We start from the raw sequence: 22,082 nt of genomic DNA, 5'->3' as shown, positions 1-22,082 counted from the left end.
TTCTGGGAAGGCTTTCCACTAGATGTTGGAACATTGCTGCGGGGGACTTGCTTCCATTCAGCCACAAGAGCATTAGTGAGGTCGGGCGCTGATGTTGGGTGATTAGGCCTGGCTTGCAGTCGGCGTTCCAATTCATCCCAAAGGTGTTTGATGGGGTTGAGGTCAGGGCTCTGTGCAGACCAGTCAAGTTCTTCCACACCGATCTCGACAAACCATTTCTGTATGGACCTCGCTTTGTGCACGGGGGCATTCTAATGCTGAAACAGGAAAGGGCCTTCCCCAAAATGTTGCCACAAAGTTGGAAGCACAGAATCGTCTAGAATGTCATTGTTTGCTGTAGCGTTAAGATTTCACTTCACTTGAACTAAGGGGCCTAGCCCGAAACATGAAAAACAGCCCCAGACCATTATTCCTCCTCCACCAAACTTTACAGTTGGCACTATGCATTGGGGCAGGTAGTGTTCTCCTGGCATCGGATTCGTCCGTCGGACTGCCAGATGGTGACGCGTGATTCATCACTCCAGAGAACGCGTTTCCACTGCTCCAGAGTCCAATGGCGGTGAGCTTAACACCACTCCAGCCGACCCTTGGCATTGCGCATGGTTATCTTAGGCTTGTGTGCGGCTGCTCGGCCATGGAAACCCATTTCATTAAGCTCCTGACGAACAGCTCTTGTGCTAACGTTGCTTCCAGAGGCATTTTGGAACTCGGTTGTGAGTGTTGCAACCGAGGACAGACGATTTTTACGCACTATGCTCTTCAGCACTCGGCAGTGCCTTCTGTGAGCTTGTGTGGCCTACCACGTCGCGGCTGAGCCATTGTTGCTCCTAGACGTTTCCACTTCACAATAACCGCCCTTACAGTTGACCGGGGCAGCTCTAGCAGGGCAGAAATGTGACGATCTGACATTGTTGGAAAGGTGGCATCCTACGACGTTGCCAAGTTGAAAGTCACTGAGCTCTTCAGTAAGGCCATTCTCCTGCCAATGTTTGTCTATGGAGATTGCATGGCTGTGTGCTCGATTTTATACTTCTGTCAGCGACGGGTTTGGCTGAAATAGCCGAATCCAACTAATTTGAAGAGGTGTTCACATACTTTTGTATATATAGTGTATATGAGGTCATATATGGCCATATATTACTTGTCCGTATGGGTTAACTTGCTTGACTATGCAGTAAGTCATGTAACTGTTTGTTACATGCAGTATGCTTAGTGGACTTCGCCAGACAGAAGTTGCTCTCTGGTTTTGTGATGAAGCAAAGGTGTGGTTGAACTTATTCGGCCATTGTGTCTTCTTATTGTCTCGGGCCTTTAGGCCTATATATATATCACGGTCGCAAGGCATATGAACTAACAGGTTACGGCGCAAACAACTTAATTATCACAACACATAGGTTGTAATATGTTGTTTATTCTTCTGGTTTGGCTTCCCCAGTGATTTCACCCACACACCGCTACTATTAATACATAAGGTAAGGGCAATCATTTTCATCTTGATCGTCTAACAGCTGGTCTGGTGTGTGCATGTATTATAAATTAGCAATGTGACATGTTTTCCCAAAGTTCCCAAAGTTTGGTGCAGCCAAGGACGTTCACTAGCTTCTTTGTTTGTTCTCTGATTACGCGCAAGTAGCCAGGTCAGCAGTTTACACAGATGACTTCGCCATATGAAAAACCTTCCATAGAAAAATAACCCTAGCTAGCTAGCTACCTTCCTTTTGCTTCTCAGCCAACTGGTGTTCGCTAGCTAGCTACATCTGCTAGCTTTCTACTAGCTAGCTGCTACTGTTTCACAACAACTATGTTGCACCCGGTTTAAGAACTCTGACATTCGGCTGAAAAGATGTGAGCATTGACAAAAAGGTAGCACATCATTGGTTTGTGCACGTGAGAGCAGTAAATTGTGAATTTAATCAAAACTGTTGCACCTACAAACGTATTCAAATGGATCTAAGTCTACTGGTTACCTTGCGGACACTGTAGCCTTGTTTTAATCTGACGTCTAGAATTTGAGCTAGGTTTGGGCAAAACATTTTCTGACAACCCTTATGCTAACGTCCCTGTCAAAAATCGGGTATGTTGGTTATTGGTAACGGCCAGACGGATCATGACGAGAGGCGGGAGGGGGGGTGTTGTGTACCTCCGATCAAGTTGATTTGTGAAATTACATCCACATTGGTGTCATATTGGCTTACATATGATGGTAGGGAGATTGAATTTAACATTGAGCTTCAACCAATGCATACTAAAAGTCGCGCCAACCGGCTAGAACAAAACTGACGGTCAAACACAGTGAGTGGATGGTCTATTACTAACAAGCGTAGTCGTTTACATTGTAATTACTTTTTATTTTCCTGAGCTTGCTGGCGCCTTAGTCAAAGGACTAAGGACTACCTTCTTCTGAGTGCCTTTGGACTGTTTCTCATGTAAATTAGCCCTCCTCCGAGCCAAAACAATTATGACAATGCATTGGCTCTACTACAGAGCTGCTGTGAGCATGGCATGGCACGTCAAAGTGCAGGCAGGACATCAGACAAATAGTATGTTTCCTTGTGTAGGAGGAGGGGATTGGTTCACACTGGTTTGAGTAGTCAGTGTAGATATTTCAGATTTTTTTATTTAACCTTTATTTAACTAGGCAAGTCAGTTAAGAACAAATTCTTATTTACAATGACGGCCTACACCGGCCAAACCCGGACGACGCTGGGCCAATTGTGCGCCGCCCTGCGGGACTCCCAATCACGGCCGGTTGTGATACAGCCTGGAATCGAACCAGGGGGGTCTGTAGTGACGCCTCAAGCACTGAGATGCAGCGCCTTAGACCGCTGGGCCACATCAAATGATGTGCTTTATAATGCATTATAGACAGTTCATGAGGAGTCATAAGGCATTACGAAGAGGGTATTCAAAATGTTACTAACACTGTTTTTTTTTTCCTCTCCTCTAATTTTAATTTATTTGCAGTTGTGCTCATTATGGCAAAGTGCTTTCCTGAAGGAGATATACTGTAGTTTTACCTTCATCTATATGCACTGAATACGAAACACATATGGAAAATAGTAGAAACCCACAGAGCTTGGAGGGAAGTACATTAGTGCTTCTTGTCTGTCTGTGAGTCTGTGTGTTTCGCTGTTTGACTGACAGAGTCTATCTAAAAACATGGCAGGTAGATACTCTGACTGTCTTGTAGGTTTTTTTTGCCATTAAAATGATATTAAATTAGGCTTTGATGGCTTTTTTTTGCCTGAAACCACGCCTTTATAATGATTTCAGGTAGAACATTCAAGTTGAAATATGTTCTTGCCTTGGAGCCCCATCAAAATAATTGTTTTGATATGTCCTGTTTTTTTATTTGGCACTGACAATAATTGGAAATGATCCTAGCTAGGGAAAATTATTTTTTTGGAGGAAGGTTGACTGAAACGAGCTACAGTCCCTTGGCTTTGATATGATGGAATTTGAATGCAACATCAGGCCTGTAGAAAGTCAGTCAGTGTTTTTTGGGGGGAGGAAGTGTTTCTATGTACAGTGTTGTCACTTTGATTACATGTCCAAAGTAGTAGCTACATAATAATACAGAGATTGAAACCCCCCAAATTGCCTAGGACTATTGATCAGGTGGGTGGTTGGGGGAGGCTGTTGTTGAAACACGGCTAGCTCTGTCGATCTCTATGAAAAACCATGGCTAGCCCTGTCGATCTCTATAGAAAACCTGTTATTGTTCACTGAATACTTCTCCATCTGGGACACTTGTGTCATTCCTTATCCTATTTTTTTTACATTTACATTTTTAGTCATTTAGCAGACACTCTTATCCAGAGCAACTTACAGTTAGTGAGTGCATACATTATTTTTTTCATACTGGCCACCCCCTGTGGGAATCGAACCCACAACCCTGGCGTTGCAAACGCCATGCTCTACCAACTGAGCTACATCCCCTGCCGGCCATTCCCTCCCCTACCCTTGACAACGCTGGGCCAATTGTGCACCGCCCCATGGGTCTCCCGGTCGCGGCCGACTACAACAGAGCCTGGATTCGAACCAGGATCTCTAGTGGCACAGCTAGCACTGCGATGCAGTGCCTTAGACCACTGCGCCACTAGGGAGACTTGATTCTTTGCTGTAACTGTTATTTTCTATTCATATACCTTGAATAATGTCTATACACCATCATATACATATATATTTATATTCCAGACTCTGACAATGCTCGTTCGAATATTTCAATTTTTCTTAATTCCTTTTTTTTATTTATTTTTTTATTGTTAGTTATTACTGCACTGTTGGAGCTAGGAACAAAAGCATTTCGCTACACCCGCGAGAACATCTGCAAAATATGTGTACGCAAACAATACAATTTGATTTGATTTGTAACAGGTAGAGTAGACTACAAGCACCTCATTTAGTACTGATACATCCTATATCATTTAGTACTGATAAATCCTATATCATTTAGTACTGATAAATACTATATAATTTACTACCGGTAAATCCTATATCATTTAGTACTGATAAATCCTATATCATTTAGTACTGATAAATACTGTATCATTTAGTACTGATAAATCCTATATCATTTAGTACTGATAAATCCTATATCATTTAGTACTGATAAATCCTATATCATTTAGTACTGATAAATACTATATCATTTAGTACTGATAAATCCTATATAATTTAGTACTGATAAATACTATATCATTTAGTACTGATAAATACTGTATCATTTAGTACTGATAAATACTATATAATTTAGTACTGATAAATCCTATATCATTTAGTACTGATAAAATCCTAAATCATTTAGTACTGATAAATCCTATATCATTTAGTACTGATAAAATCCTAAATCATTTAGTACTGATAAAATCCTAAATCATTTAGTACTGATAAATACTATATCATTTAGTACTGATAAAATCCTAAATCATTTAGTACTGATAAATCCTATATCATTTAGTACTGATAAATCCTATGTCATTTAGTACTGATAAATACTATATCATTTAGTACTGATAAATCCTATGTCATTTAGTACTGATAAATCCTCTAAGAAAACAAGATAACACCAAGAGCATGTACTGGACAGTCAGACAGGCATAAAGCTATGGCAACACACAACACTCAAACAACTGTATTGATCGCATAATACTGGATCAAAGTGGGGTATAATCTGGTATTTCATGAATCCAATGCTGGTGAATCCCTTCATCGTAAGAAAAATATTCCAAATAGAGTTGTTTTTTATGCTTGTTCTGTTCTTTATATTCACTACCTGTCAGTGGCTGATGTCATGGTGTACAGTTCCACCAGAATCCATAGAGAGTCTTTTTTTTCTTCCTGCTTCAGATCAAAAACATTGAAGTCACATGATCAAAGCCATTGGATAATCCTGGAACTACAGCGTCGCTTTAATCCCAGTGAGAGAAATATGTTTTTGTATTTTTTTAAACAATGTTCCCGCGGTAAACACAAAAATAACAGAAACGAGTCAATGGTATTGCAGTTGACTAAATGCAGAAACATCAAGGCACTTTGTAGAGATAGCCAGGAAGTTAGCTGACAGGTTAAAGCATCTCTGTGTATGTGCGGAGAATGCCAGTGGTGCCCTGTAGTTTCCTACTGTATTCACCTCTACTGTCCTCTACTGTAATTTCCTAGTCTCCTCTACTCTAGTCTCCTCTAATGTAGTCTCCTCTCCTCTACTCTAGGCTCCTCTACTATAGTCTCCTCTACTGTAGTCTCCTCTACTGTAGTCTCCTCTCCTCTACTCTAGGCCCCTCTACTATAGTCTCCTCTACTGTAGTCTCCTCTACTGTAGTCTCCTCTACTGTAGTCTCCTCTACTGTAGTCTCCTCTACTGTAGTCTCCTCTACTGTAGTCTCCTCTACTTTAGTCTCCTCTACTGTAGTCTCCTCTACTGTAGTCTCCTCTACTGTAGTCTCCTCTACTCTAGTCTCCTCTACTATAGTCTCCTCTACTGTAGTCTCCTCTACTGTAGTCTCCTCTACTCTAGGCTACTCTACTATAGTCTCCTCTACTGTAGTCTCCTCTACTGTAGTCTCCTCTACTTTAGTCTCCTCTACTATAGTCTCCTCTACTGTAGTCTCCTCTACTGTAGTCTCCTCTACTTTAGTCTCCTCTACTATAGTCTCCTCTTCTGTAGTCTCCTCTACTGTAGTCTCCTCTCCTCTACTCTAGGCCCCTCTACTATAGTCTCCTCTACTGTAGTCTCCTCTACTGTAGTCTCCTCTACTTTAGTCTCCTCTACTATAGTCTCCTCTACTGTAGTCTCCTCTACTGTAGTCTCCTCTACTGTAGTCTCCTCTACTCTAGTCTCCTCTACTGTAGTCTCCTCTACTATAGTCTCCTCTACTGTAGTCTTCTCTACTGTATTCTCCTCTCCTCTACTCTAGGCTCCTCTACTATAGTCTCCTCTACTGTAGTCTCCTCTACTGTAGTCTCCTCTACTTTAGTCTCCTCTACTGTAGTCTCCTCTACTGTAGTCTCCTCTACTGTAGTCTCCTCTACTCTCCTCTACTGTAGTCTCCTCTACTGTAGTCTCCTCTACTGTAGTCTCCTCTACTATAGTCTCCTCTACTCTAGTCTCCTCTACTGTAGTCTCATCTACTCAAGTCTCCTCTACTCTTGTCTCCTCTACTATAGTCTCCTCTACTGTAGTCTCCTCTACTGTAGTATCCTCTACTGTAGTCTCCTCTACTTTAGTCTCCTCTACTTTAGTCTCCTCTACTGTAGTCTCCTCTACTATAGTCTCCTCTACTGTAGTCTCCTCTACTGTAGTCTCCTCTACTGTAGTCTCCTCTACTTTAGTCTCCTCTACTTTAGTCTCCTCTACTGTAGTCTCCTCTACTATAGTCTCCTCTACTGTAGTCTCCTCTACTGTAGTCTCCTCTACTGTAGTCTCCTCTACTATAGTCTCCTCGACTGTAGTCTCCTCTACTGTAGTCTCCTCTACACTAGTCTCCTCTACTGTAGTCTCCTCTACTCTAGTCTCCTCTACTTTAGTCTCCTCTACTTTAGTCTCCTCTACTGTAGTCTCCTCTACTGTAGTCTCCTCTCTGTAGTCTCCTCTACTGTAGTCTCCTCTACTTTAGTCTCCTCTACTATAGTCTCCTCTACTGTAGTCTCCTCTACTCTAGTCTCCGCTACTGTAGACTCCTCTACTGTAGTCTCCTCTACTGTAGTCTCCTCTACACTAGTCTCCTCTACTGTAGTCTCCTCGACTGTAGTCTCCTCGACTGTAGTCTCCTCTACTGTAGTCTCCTCTACTGTAGTCTCCTCTACACTAGTCTCATCTACTGTAGTCTCCTCGACTGTAGTCTCCTCTACTGTAGTCTCCTCTACTGTAGTCTCCTCTACTGTAGTCTCCTCTACACTAGTCTCCTCTACTCTAGTCTCCTCTACTCTAGGCTCCTCTACTGTAGGCTCCTCGACTGTAGTCTCCTCTACTGTAGTCTTCTCTACTGTAGTCTCCTCTACTATAGTCTCCTCTACTATAGTCTCCTCTACTGTAGTCTCCTCTACTGTAGTCTCCTCTACTTTAGTCTCCTCTACTTTAGTCTCCTCTACTCTAGTCTCCTCTACTCTAGTCTCCTCTACTGTAGTCTCCTCTACACTAGTCTCCTCTACTGTAGTCTCCTCTACTGTAGTCTCCTCTACTGTAGTCTTCTCTACTGTAGTCTCCTCTACTGTAGTCTCCTCTACTCTACTCTAGTCTCCTCTACTCTAGTCTCCTCTACTCTAGTCTCCTCTACTGTAGTCTCCTCGACTGTAGTCTCCTCTACTGTAGTCTTCTCTACTGTAGTCTCCTCTACTGTAGTCTTCTCTACTGTAGTCTTCTCTACTGTAGTCTCCTCTACTGTAGTCTCCTCTACTGTAGTCTCCTCTACTATAGTCTCCTCTACTGTAGTCTCCTCTACTGTAGTCTCCTCTCCTCTACTCTAGTCTCCTCTACTCTAGTCTCCTCGACTGTAGTCTCCTCTACTGTAGTCTTCTCTACTGTAGTCTCCTCTACTGTAGTCTCCTCTACTATAGTCTCCTCGACTGTAGTCTCCTCTACTCTAGTCTCCTCTACTGTAGTCTCCTCGACTGTAGTCTCCTCTACTGTAGTCTCCTCTACTGTAGTCTCCTCTACTGTAGTCTCATCTTCTGTAGTCTCCTCTACTGTAGTCTCCTCTTCTGTAGGCTCCTCTACTGTAGTCTCCTCTACTGTAGTCTCCCCTTCTGTAGTCCCCCTGCTGTAGTCTCCTCTACTTTAGTCTCCTCTTCTGTAGTCTTCTCTACTGTAGTCTCCCCTGCTGTTGTCTCCCCTGCCCTTGGGTATCTTGAAAGGCACAATTCGTCTTTATTAGACAGAGAACTTCTGACGAAGGCATACATAAAATCGAGAGTAGCATAACAGACTATTCAAAATACATTGGAAGAACTGGGACATACAAATACATTTCTAGAAACATACTGTCAATATTTGACTTCAAAACAAAGCGAGTGGGCTGTTTGAGCTGGATAGCTATCATATACAGGACATAATCAAGATCTGTGTTCCACACACACGCACACACACACACACACACACACACACACACACACACACACACACACACACACACACACACACACACACACACACACACACACACACGCACACGCACACACACACACAGCAGAAATGTCCTGGGGGTGTAATGAGTGTGCCTATATTTTTTAACAGGATTAACAGCATTCAAATCACATTTCGTTCTCTTAGCAGAACAAAACAATGGTGTTCATAGAAGGCATGTTCATTTATTACAGCTGCAGAGAAGCTTAATCTTACATTCCAAATGGCACCCTATTTCATACAAAGTGCACTACTTTTGAACAGGGCCCTACGGGGCTCTGGTCAAAAGTAGTGCACTACATAGGGAATAGGGTGTCATTTGGGGCGTACCCTACATGTAATGCATGCATATCTCCTCCATGAATATTTCATCAATAAACTAGACACAATGCAGCTATCTGTGAATCCATCTCTGAGTGTTAATGTGAACTCTGTATATTCATTATCTGAAATCTGAAAACAATAGTTATGAGATTGATGCCAACGTAAATGTGATACCGTATAATTAACCTTCTGACTGTCTAATCTACAAATCAACCTCTGGTCTGGTACACTGGTACCTCTGATAAGGAGCACATCACATTATCGACAAGCATAGCGAAGGTCCTTGGATTACACCAACCACATATTGATGATTTGTTCTCGTCCAGAGCCAAGATCAATCAATCAATCCACGGGCTCTTCCCAACAATGCTGAATACAACAAAACAACTAAAATAATAATAATAATAATAACAGGAAACTTGTAATTGTACTGTGATGAGACAAATGGTCTAAGGCACTGCATCGCAGTGCTAGCTGTGCCACTAGAGATCCTGGTTCGAATCCAGGCTCTGTCGTAGCCGGCCGCGACCGGGAGACCCATGGGGCGGCGTACAATTGGCCCAGCGTCGTCCAGGGTAGGGGAGGGAATGGCCGGCAGGGAGGTAGCTCAGTTGGTAGAGCATGGCGGTTCGTTTCCCACGGGGGGCCAGTATGAAAAAAATTAATTAAATAATTATGCATGCACTAACTGTAAGTCGCTCTGGATAAGAGCGTCTGCTAAATTACGTAAATGATAAACACTGTGATTTATTTATTGAAAGGTGATTTTCTTTGTGTGAGAAATGATCTGAAACACGAGTTTGAAGGAGTTGTGACGAGACTTTATTGGTCACTAAACTACCAGAAGTCCTGCCTTCACTGGAGACTACAGTATATTGCACATCCTGCCTTCACTGGAGACTACAGTTTATTGCACATCCTGCCTTCACTGGAGGCTACAGTTTATTGCACATCTAGGATCACTTTGAGTACCACTGTCATGATTTAGTGCTTCCAAAACCACTATGAAAAGCTGAGACACTCATGAATATGCACATCTGTTTTGCTCTATGATGCTCACAAGCCATGTAAGAGTCGTTAGAAGGTATGGGGTTCTTCTACATAATAATAATAATAATAATATGCCATTTAGCAGACTCTTTTATCCAAAGCGACTTACAGTCATGCGTGCATAAATTTTTTGTGTATGGGTGGTCCCGGGGATCGAACCCACTACCTTGGCGTTACAAGCGCTGTGCTCTACCAGCTGAGCTACAGAGGTCCATCATATACAGGACCAGGGGCGGTGTGTTCAATAGGGCGATATGGGCGACGCACTGCCAAACGGGAAAAGGAAGGGATTTTTTTTCTAATCAATTATATCACGGCAACAGTAGTTATCAGTGTTGTAATCTAGCCGTCTGATCTGCCACAGTGCCACTAAATGTCCAATCAGGCTAAAGTCGTGCTTCAAATGCCCCCCTTTTGGGGCGATTTCAGTCAGGTTGAAAATCGCCCAGAAGTCTGTCATAGACTCCCATGTAAAATCTATTTTTTTCAAATATCAGAGCTTTCAATACAATCTCTATGGGTTTCTGAGGGCTTGCACTTACGCGCTTTCGTCATACGTAACATATAACCATGAACGTAACTAAGAAAAGAGCGGGTAGCAGCGTCAATCAATTCACTACTTCTATCAAAATGGCTAGGCTTCAGTGCAACTCGATTGTGTCTTTGAAAGAAGTTCATTTTTGTCGGCGAACAAATGAAGATAAATTGGCAACGAAACAATTAGGACCTCCCAGACCAAATTTAATAATTCAACAGGTTTCTACTAAAGGGGGGAAGTCCTACACCCGAGGATTTTCCAAAAATTGGTACGAACGAAAAACCTGGCTAGCAGGCTGCGATGTAGCTAATGCAGTCTTCTGCTACCCCCTGCTTACTCTTTCACCCTGAAGGCGGCACGGCAGACAGCACCGCTTGGACAGCGACTGGTGTGTAACGGACATGCACCATCTTTCAGGAAAGATTAAGAAACATGAGCTGTCAAAGACCCACATGGATAGCTGTTTGAGATTGTCTGCTTTGGGGAGAGTGAACATTCCCACTCAACTGGATGAGGGATACAGGCTAGCTGTCCGCCGCCACAACGATGAGGTTAGTGTTGATAATCACAAGTTTACTGGAGAACTGAAACTGACAAGGCTGACAAGATAGGACCCTTTTGTCCATTGTTATTGGATAGGAACATAACTTATAACCAGCTCCTGACCTAAATAGATCTTAGCACAACATTTTACTCAACATATCATATTCCATATTCACTATAACAAATATATTTACTACGACATTAGCAAGAACCGCCACATCCTCAGCCGGCTAATCCAGTGTGTGAAGTTTTGCGGAGTGTTTGAGTTAGCTTTGCGAGGCAAAGATGAAACTGAGGGCTCCACCAACCCTGGTAAGCCAACACTTTTGAGATCAGTCAATAAATGCTTCTGGTATTGACTTATATGCTGCCCCTGTCTTCATGTTGTTGCTGGACATATATTTTTTAAAATGTGTGTAGGTCACCTAAATCATCAGAAAAATTGCCCCCCCTGAGAATTTATTCAGGAGCCGCCACTGTACAGGACATAAATTACATAGAAGATCATAGGAAAGGGGTTATTCTACAAAGATCATAGGAAATCTCAGGACATAGTGTCTATGATACAGTAATAAGCTCACATAGTTGCTGTCACAAACTCCAAACTTCACACAGTTGTCGCTGAAGTTTGATATTCATTTCCCACTGAGCAAACAATTTATGTACTTACACCATTCTTATAAATTATTTTTTATCAGGTTTTTGCTTGGCCGGACATTACATATGTTTTTTTCTTTGTCAATAAAACTCATGAATGCAACTGTTTATGTCAAATTGTTTTGTATGCTACTTGTAGCCCTGGTTGTACTGAAAATAAAACTGTAAAACATTTCAACGTGAGGCTAAATATGAGGGCAGAGCAAGCAGATTAACGAAAAGTAGTGAACTTCAGGTTTTTCACTGTGGGAATCCCTGGGACCATGCTTAATTGGGACTACGCACTGCACTGTAGCGGGTCTGCTTTGGATATGAGCTCAGCAGAGGCGACAGGTCTCGGTGTCTCCATGGCAAAGCTGACTTATTAAAGTACTCCCCGTTTGTCAGTCAGTGGTAAGTCTGTTTCTTACCTGATGGCAGAGAGATCACAGCACTTTGCAGCCTATTGCTTCAGCGCCATGTGGAAATGTGTTTGAAGTGGCTAAGGAAATGTGGGGGGGGGGTTAAGTTCTCACAAAGACGGGACAGAGCGGAATATTGTTGCAGAGATTTCCTAAGACTGTTGATATTTTCATGACATCCTGAGCCCTCGAAAGTGACAGATTCACTTATGTGTCACAATCAGACTTACATGTACATAGATGTTATGTTGTGTAGAGACTCTAAAGTGTGTATGGGGAATTATCAAGTGCCATAACGACGTACTCTAGCTGATATCTAGCTATTTTTATGACCTGTTTAGTATTCCATTAATGTTGGAGGAGGAAATGGCTCTCAAACTGCATTCAGATGCTGACAAGTAGGAAATATTTAATTAGAGGTGACTAACGTCTTATTTTTACACATTCTATTTCCACCATACTGTACTTTCACAAGGAGGTCCATTATCATTTAATGATGTGTCTTCCTGTTCAATACATATTGTAAACAAAACAATATTAGTATCTGCTTAAATGGCATTATGTCACGATCGTCTTGTAGCGAAGTAGACCAAGGCGCAGCGTGTGAAACAAACATGACTTTATTTAATTAAAGTACTAACCAAAACAAAACACGATTCGTGAAGTCCACGGTTAAACATACCGACACGGAACAAAAACCCACAACACCCAAGAGAAAACACACAGTTTAAATATGGCTCCCAATCAGAGACAACCAGCCGACAGCTGACACTCGTTGCCTCTGATTGGGAGTCACACATGCAAACATAGACATAGACAACCTAGAACAACCCACATAGAAAATGAACACATAGAATGCACACACCCTGGCTCAACATATAGAGTCCCAGAGCCAGGGTGTGACAGTACCCCCCCCTAAAGGCGCGGACTGCGACCGCGTCTTAACAAACCCCAAACAGGGGAGGGCTGGGTGGGCATTCCTCCTCGGAGGCGGCTCCGGCTCCGGCCTTGACCACCACCCCTCCATAATACCCCCGTAGCGCCCCTGGTCCGGTCTGACCCCGCTGGCTGGATCTGGACTGGACATAGACGGAGCGGATAGCTTACGCTCCGTTGTGGAGCAGCTGACCGGTCTTACCAGGCTGACGACTCGCACCCCGGGCTTGGTGCGAGTAGCAGGAACGGGCTGAACCAGGCTGACGACTCGCACCCCTGGCTTGGTGCGAGTGGCAGGAACGGGCTGGACCAGGCTGACGACTCGCACCCCTGGCTTGGTGCGAGTGGCAGGAACGGGCTGGACCAGGCTGACGACTCGCACCCCTGGCTTGGTGCGAGTGGCAGGAACGAGCCGGGCCGGGCTGGCGACGCGCACCGTAGGTTTGGTGCGAGTGGCAGGAACAGGCCGGGCCGGGCTGGCGACGCACACCGTAGGTTTGGTGCGTGGAGCAGGGACAGGCCGGGCTGGGCTGGCGACGCACCCCGTAGGCTTGGTGCGTGGAGCAGGGACAGGCCGGGCTGGGCTGGCGACGCACACCGTAGGTTTGGTGCGTGGAGCAGGGACAGGCCGGGCTGGGCTGGCGACGCACCCCGTAGGCTTAGTGCGTTGAGCAGGGACAGGCCGGGCTGGGCTGGCGACGCACACCGTAGGTTTGGTGCGTGGAGCAGGGACAGGCCGGGCTGGGCTGGCGACGCACCCCGTAGGCTTAGTGCGTTGAGCAGGGACAGGCCGGGCTGGGCTGGCGACGCACCCCGTAGGCTTGGTGCGTGGAGCAGGGACAGGCCGGGCTGGGCTGGCGACGCACCCCGTAGGCTTGGTGCGTGGAGCAGGGACAGGCCGGGCTGGGCTGGCGACGCACACCGTAGGTTTGGTGCGTGGAGCAGGGACAGGCCGGGCAGGGCTGTCGACGCACACCGTAGGCTTGGTGCGTGGAGCAGGAATAGGCCGGGCAGGGCTGTCGACGCACACCGTAGGTTTGGTGCGTGGAGCAGGAACAGGCCGGGCAGGGCTGTCGACGCACACCGTAGACTTGGTGCGTGGAGCAGGAACAGGCCGGGCAGGGCTGTCGACGCACACCGTAGGTTTGGTGCGTGGAGCAGGAACAGGCCGGGCAGGACTGGCGACGCACACCGTAGGCTTGGTGCGATAGGCAGGAACAGGCTGGACCGGGCTGGAGACGCGCACCGTCCATTTTTTTTGCGAGGGGCCGTAACAGGCCGGACCGTACTGGGGACACACACCACTGGCTCTACTCCGGGAACTGGAACGGCCCGGACCGGACTGGTAACACACCCCAGTACCTCTCGCCGTGCCTCTAAACCTCCTTTCCCTACTTTGACCAGTGGCCCCCGTAACCTGGTGGCCTTTTGAATACGCCCCTTCTCTGCCTCCGTCAGCCCCGTCGTCCATGCCCTGTGCCCCCCCCTAAAAAATTCTTGGGGGTGCCTCTCGTCCGTCCGACGGCACTGCTGACGCCGCTGCTCCTCTCTCGCCAGGGCCTTGATCCTACCCCAAGGTCCCTTGCCCCCGAGCATGTCCTCCCAGGACCACACTTTGCCCACCTGGGCCATCGCCAGCCTCTCCATCTCCTATCCCGGCGCTTCCTCCCATGTCCAGTCTGCCTGCTCCTGGACACGCTGCTTGGTCGTTGTATGGTGGGTTTTTCTGTCACGATCGTCTTGTAGCGAAGTAGACCAAGGCGCAGCGTGTGAAACAAACATGACTTTATTTAATTAAAGTACTAACCAAAACAAAACACGATTCGTGAAGTCCACGGTTAAACATACCGACACGGAACAAAAACCCACAACACCCAAGAGAAAACACACAGTTTAAATATGGCTCCCAATCAGAGACAACCAGCCGACAGCTGACACTCGTTGCCTCTGATTGGGAGTCACACATGCAAACATAGACATAGACAACCTAGAACAACCCACATAGAAAATGAACACATAGAATGCACACACCCTGGCTCAACATATAGAGTCCCAGAGCCAGGGTGTGACACATTAGGCGTGATGACGTGTACTTTCTGAGTTCTGATTTGGTTTATTGAAAGGGGTTGCTGACATCAATCTACATACACGGTGTACTGAAATAAACGTGTCCTCTAGTTTAACCAACAACAGGAAAGCAGAATCTATTGGCCCACATGGTGTGATGGTCTGTGTACTGTAAGCACTGTAAGCTCTGTTCAGGTTACAGTTTTGCATAACATTGTATATGTACTGTATATACCGTATATCATATTGTATATACACTGTATATAAATCATATTGTATATGTACTGTATAATATATCATATTGTATATGTACTGTATAATATATCATATTGTATATACACTGTATATATATCATATTGTATATGTACTATAAAATATATCATATTGTATATACACTGTATATATATATATATCATATTGTATATGTATTGTATAATATATCATATTGTATATCAATCAATCAATCAATAAATTTTATTTTATATAGCCCTTCGTACATCAGCTGATATCTCGAAGTGCTGTACAGAAACCCAGCCTAAAACCCCAAACAGCTAGTAATGCAGGTGTAGAAGCACGGTGGCTAGGAAAAACTCCCTAGAAAGGCCAAAACCTAGGAAGAAACCTAGAGAGGAACCAGGCTATGAGGGGTGGCCAGTCCTCTTCTGGCTGTGCCGGGTGGAGATTATAACAGAACCATGCCAAGATGTTCAAAAATGTTCATAAGTGACAAGCATGGTCAAATAATAATCAGGAATAAATCTCAGTTGGCTTTTCATAGCCGATCATTAAGAGTTGAAAACAGCAGGTCTGGGACAGGTAGGGGTTCCATAACCGCAGGCAGAACAGTTGAAACTGGAATAGCAGCAAGGCCAGGCAGACTAGGGACAGCAAGGAGTCACCATGGCCGGTAGTCCCGACGTATGGTCCTAGGGCTCAGGTCTCTCAGTTGGCTTTTCATAGCCGATCATTAAGAGTTGAAAACAGCAGGTCTGGGACAGGTAGGGGTTTCGTAACCGCAGGCAGAACAGTTGAAACTGGAATAGCAGCAAGGCCAGGCGGACTGGGGACAGCAAGGTGTCAGCATGCCCGGTAGTCCTGACGTATGGTCCTAGGGCTCAGGTTCTCAGAGAGAAAGAGAGAACGAGAGAATTAGAGAGAGCATACTTAAATTCACACAGGACACTGGATAAGACAGGAGAAGTACTCCAGGTATAACCAACTGACCCCAGCCCCCCGACACATAAACTACTGCAGCATAAATACTGGAGGCTGAGACAGGAGCGGTCCGGAGACACTGTGGCCCCATCCGAAGAAACCCCCGGACAGGGCCAAACAGGAAGGATATAACCCCACCCACTCTGCCAAAGCACAGCCCCCGCACCACTAGAGGGATATCCTCAACCACCAACTTACAATCCTGAGACAAGGCCGAGTATAGCCCACAGAGGTCTCCACCACAGCACAAACCAAGGGGGGCGCCAACCCAGACAGGAAGATCACGTCAGTAACTCAACCCACTCAAGTGACGCACCCCTCCTAGGGACGGCATGAAAGAGCACCAGCAAGCCAGTGACTCAGCCCCTGTAACAGGGTTAGAGGCAGAGAACCCCAGTGGAGAGAGGGGAACCGGCCTGGCAGAGACAGCAAGGGCTGTTCGTTGCTCCAGAGCCTTTCCGTTCACCTTCACACTCCTGGGCCAGACTACACTCAATCATATGACCTACTGAAGAGATAAGTCTTCAGTAAAGACTTAAAGGTTGAGACCGAGTCTGCGTCTCTCACATGGGTAGGCAGACTGTTCCATAAAAATGGAGATCTATAGGAGAAAGCCCTGCCTCCCGCTGTTTGCTTAGAAATTCTAGGGACAATTAGGAGGCCTGCGTCTTGTGACCGTAGCGTACGTATTGGTATGTACGGCAGGACCAACTCGGAAAGATAGGTAGGAGCAAGCCCATGTAACGCTTTATAGGTTAACAGTAAAACCTTGAAATCAGCCCTTGCCTTAACAGGAAGCCAGTGTAGGGAAGCTAGCACTGGAGTAATATGATCAAATTTCTTGGTTCTAGTCAGGATTCTAGCAGCCGTATTTAGCACTAACTGAAGTTTATTTAGTGCTTTATCCGGGTAGCCGGAAAGTAGAGCATTGCAGTAGTCTAACCTAGAAGTAACAAATGCATGGATTAATTTTTCTGCATCATTTTTGGACAGAAAATTTCTGATTTTTGCAATGTTACGTAGATGGAAAAAAGCTGTCCTTGAAACAGTCTTGATATGTTCGTCAAAAGAGAGATCAGGGTCAAGAGTAACGCAGAGGTCCTTCACAGTTTTATTTGAGACGACTTTACAACCATCAAGATGAATTGTCAGATTTAACAGAAGATCTCTTTGTTTCTTGGGACCTAGAACAAGCATCTCTGTTTTGTCCGAGTTTAAAAGTAGAAAGTTTTCAGCCATCCACTTCCTTATGTCTGAAACACAGGCTTCTAGCGAGGGCAATTTTGGGGCTTCACCATGTTTCATTGAAATGTACAGCTGTGTGTCATCCGCATAGCAGTGAAAGTTAACATTATGTTTTCGAATAACATCCCCAAGAGGTAAAATATATAGTGAAAACAATAGTGGTCCTAAAACGGAACCTTGAGGAACACCGAAATGTACAGTTGATTTGTCGGAGGACAGACCATTCACAGAGACAAACTGATATCTTTCCGACAGGTAAGATCTAAACCAGGCCAGAACTTGTCCGTGTAGACAATATACACTGTATATAAATCATATTGTATATGTACTGTATAATATATCATATTGTAAATACACTGTATATATATCATATTGTATATGTACTATAAAATATATCATATTGTATATACACTGTATAGATATATATATATATATATATATATATATATATATATATATATATATATATATATATATATATATTGTATATATATATATATCATATTGTATATGTATTGTATAATATATCATATTGTATATACACTGTATATATATCATATTGTATATGTACTGTTTAATATATCATATTGTATACATACTATATAATAACACTATAATGTGGTCCTCTGTAGCTCAATTGGTAGAGCATGGCGCTTGTAATGCCAGGGTAGTGGGTTCGATCCCCGGGACCACCCATACGTAAAAATGTATGCACACATGACTGTACGTCGCTTTGGATAAAAGCGTATGCTAAATGGCATGTTATGTTATTATAATATATCATATTGTATATACACTGTATATATATCATATTGTATATGTACTATATAATATATCATATTGTATATACACTGTATATATATCATATTGTATATATACTGTATATATATCATATTGTATATACACTGTATATATATCATATTGTATATGTACTGTATAATATATCATATTGTATACATACTATACAATATATCATATTGTATATACACTGTATAAATATATATCATATTGTATATATACTGTATATATATCATATTGTATTTACACTGTATATATATCATATTGAATACACTACCGGTCAAAACCTTTAGAACACCTACTCATTCAAGGGTTTTTCTTTATTTTTAAAAACTATTTTCTACATTGTAGAATAATAGTGAGGACATCAAAACTATGAAATAAAACATATGGAATCTTGTATTAAGCAAAAAAGTGTTAAACAAATCAAAATATATGTTATATTTGAGATACTTCAAATAGCCACCCTTTGCCTTGATGACAGCTTTGCACACTCTTGGCATTCTCTCAACCAGCTTCACCTGGAATGCTTTTCCAACAGTCTTGAAGGAGTTCCCACATATGCTGAGCACTTGTTGGCTGCTTTCCCTTCACTCTGCCGTCCGACTCATCCCAAACCATCTCACTTGGGTTGAGGTCGGGGGATTGTGGAGGCCAGGTCATCTTATGCAGCACTCCATCACTCTCCATACACAGCCTGGAGGGGTGTTGGGTCAATGTCCTGTTGAAAAACAAATGATAGTCCCACTAAGCCCAAACCAGATGGGATGGCGTATCGCTGCAGAATGCTGTGGTAGCTATGCTGGTTAAGTGTGCCTTGAAATGCATTCCAGGTGACTACCTCATGAAGCTGGTTGAGTGAATGCCAAGAGTGTGCAAAGCTGTCATCAAGGTAAAAAGGTTGGCTATTTGAAGAATCTCAAATATAAAATATATTTGTTTAACACATTTTTGGTTACTACATGATTCCATGTGTTATTTCATAGTTTGGATGTTTTCACTATTATTATATAAAGTAGAAACATTTCTAAATAAAGAAAAGCCCTTGAATGAGTAGGTGTGTCCAAACGTTTCACTGGTAGTGTCTACAATATTATATATATACAGTATAATATACTATATAATATATAATATATTATATATACTGTATAATATATAATATTGTATATATACTATATAATATATCATATTGTATATATACTGTATAATATATAATATTGTATATATACTATATAATATATCATATTGTATATTTACTATATAATATGTGTTATTTCATAGTTTTGATGTCTTCACTATTATTTTATAATGGAAACAATTGTAAAAATCTGTCACGCCCTGGCTCTGGGGACTCTTTTAAGCTCATGAAATAAGTGAAAACTGGAAACTTGGATATGGAATACTAGAGGAAAGCATGTGTTCAAGAATTGAAAATTGGGAACTTATTGAGTTAATTAAGCCATGCTCATCATACCCCCCATTACAAAACACACACACACACACACACACACACACACACACACACACACACACACACACACACACACACACACACACACACACACACACACACACACTGCTTCTTCCCCCTGCCTCCCAAAAATGTTTATGTTCAATTATCCTGATATAGTTACAGTTTCAGTATCTACTCTTTGGGGGGAAAATTGTTTCAACTAATTTAGACAACCAAGCTTGGCCATCGGCCCTTTAATATTACATGAGATGAGTGTTCACACTGTTTTCTGCTGCTGTAGCAGTGAAGCTAGCTAGCTGTGTGTGTGTGTGTGTGTGTGTGTGTGTGTGTGTGTGTGTGTGTGTGTGTGTGTGTGTGTGTGTGTGTGTGTGTGTGTGTGTGTGTGTGTGTGTGTGTGTGTGTGTGTGTGCGTGCGTGCGTGTGTGCGTGCGTGCGTGCGTGTGTGTGTGTGTGTGTCTGTGTGAATGCTTACGTGCGGTTCTTTCTCTCTCCCCCAGTAGTTGTTGCCGCTGCAGCTAGATTCTCTTTAAGTTGTGATGAAATATAGATGTTAGTAGTCTGGACAGTTCAGTGTCTCTTCTCTCCTGGTGATACCATAAGGAAGACATTAATGGTGTCAGGGAGCATTGTGAGTGCGCACCCCGGCAACATAATTCGATATGAGGGGCTAACGGCTGACACCTGCTTGGAATCAATGTGGCCTCATGGGGTAGCTAGTTTAGCTTTCAGGGGAGCTAGTTTGTGAAGCCCCACTCCATCCCATGTGAGGCCTGTTCATTCCCCCTGTTGTTGAGTGGTTCAGTCGCTGTTAGGCTCTATATTCCCTGTAATGAGTGGTTCAGTCGTTGTTAGGCTCTATATTCCCTGTAATGAGTGGTTCAGTCGCTGTTAGGCTCTATATTCCCTGTAATGAGTGGTTCAGTCGTTGTTAGGCTCTATATTCCCTGTAATGAGTGGTTCAGTCGTTGTTAGGCTCTATATTCCCTGTTGTGTGTGCAAAGGCACAGGTTTCCCTTGAACGTTGGGGGGGGGGGACAACAAAATGTACTTCATAGTGATTCTGAGGGAGGCACTGACATTGCTAAGATCCAATCAATCCCCATTTCCTTTGTGAATGTGTGCTACTGTGAATCTGCATCCCAAATAGACCATCATATTCCCTATTTGGCGCACTACTTTCGAGCAGGGCACATAGGTAGTGCACTGAATAGGGGGATAGGGTGCCATTTGGGACAGAGACTGAATGTGTGTTTATGCAATTACACCCCACCGTTTCCTGTTGACAGTTTTTCAGTTTGCTTTTCATTTGTTCCTCGGGTCATTTCAAGACAACTTTTTTGTTGTTGTTGTTGTTGTTGTTGTTGTTGTTGTTGCTGCAACTGTGCGTTTGCAAACACTTGAGCGTCTCGCATAATCACAAACAGCAGGACCATCTGTTGTTGGCCTGTTGACATTACCTTAGCAGATTATTTTTAATGCTGTTTTCTTGTATCTGAATGATGCATCACTGTATTAACAAAATGATATAATCATCTGACTACAAGGTCTGCGTTGAAAGTAGTAGGTCCCATATGTTATGTGGTATCATTTGACTGCTAAAGGAGGTTTGTAATCTTTCCAGAAAGGATAAGGGAATAGAAATCATCATGACAAAATAACAACACATTATTATAACCCCTGTGAATGGAAATTAAGAGTATATTCTCAAAATAAAGACCTGCAGTATGACCGTAGGCTGCAGTGGAGTTTTATTCTTGGATTATGAAACAGCTAAAAAAAACCTGCCTGTTGATAAGCCCTGTGTGGTCCAGAGAATAACCGAGACAAAATAAGCAGCGTGGCACCCTATTCCCTACATAGTGAACTGCTTTAGACCACAGGTCTCACCGTGCTCTGGTCAAAAGTAGTGCACTATGTAGGGAATAGGGTGCCATTTGAGACATTGCCCTACTGTCACAAATGGTGTTGTGTTGGAAATGGCCCTCCACAGTAAGCATGTTTCTAATGATGTGTTTTTCTACCTTGTAGAATCAGGGCCAGACACCGGAGAAGTCCTTCGGCTCAGTCGCATCTACTTGTCCCCATAAGGTAAGCTCTTCCTAGACCTATACAGGATACAGTATAGTACTCTATATAGACCTATACAGGATACAGTATAGTACTCTATATAGACCTATACAGGATACAGTATATTATTCTATATAGACCTATACA

The 22,082-nt window shown here is 43.5% G+C and overlaps 1 protein-coding gene across 2 annotated transcripts in view; it reads left to right on the top strand.

The window, feature by feature from the left end:
* Window positions 1-22,082, top strand: part of LOC121538486 (protocadherin-11 X-linked) — a 285,313-nt gene that overhangs the window by 108,457 nt on the left and 154,774 nt on the right. For both annotated transcript variants that reach the window (XM_041846553.2, XM_041846544.2), the window contains exon 4: window positions 21,897-21,956. In XM_041846553.2, coding sequence (XP_041702487.2) covers window positions 21,897-21,956 — 60 coding nt within the window. The remainder of the gene's footprint in view (window positions 1-21,896; window positions 21,957-22,082) is intronic.

Source organism: Coregonus clupeaformis, chromosome 26 (genome assembly GCF_020615455.1).
Source record: "Coregonus clupeaformis isolate EN_2021a chromosome 26, ASM2061545v1, whole genome shotgun sequence".
NCBI lineage: Eukaryota > Metazoa > Chordata > Actinopteri > Salmoniformes > Salmonidae > Coregonus > Coregonus clupeaformis.
This window is presented reverse-complemented; position numbering and strand designations above follow the sequence as displayed.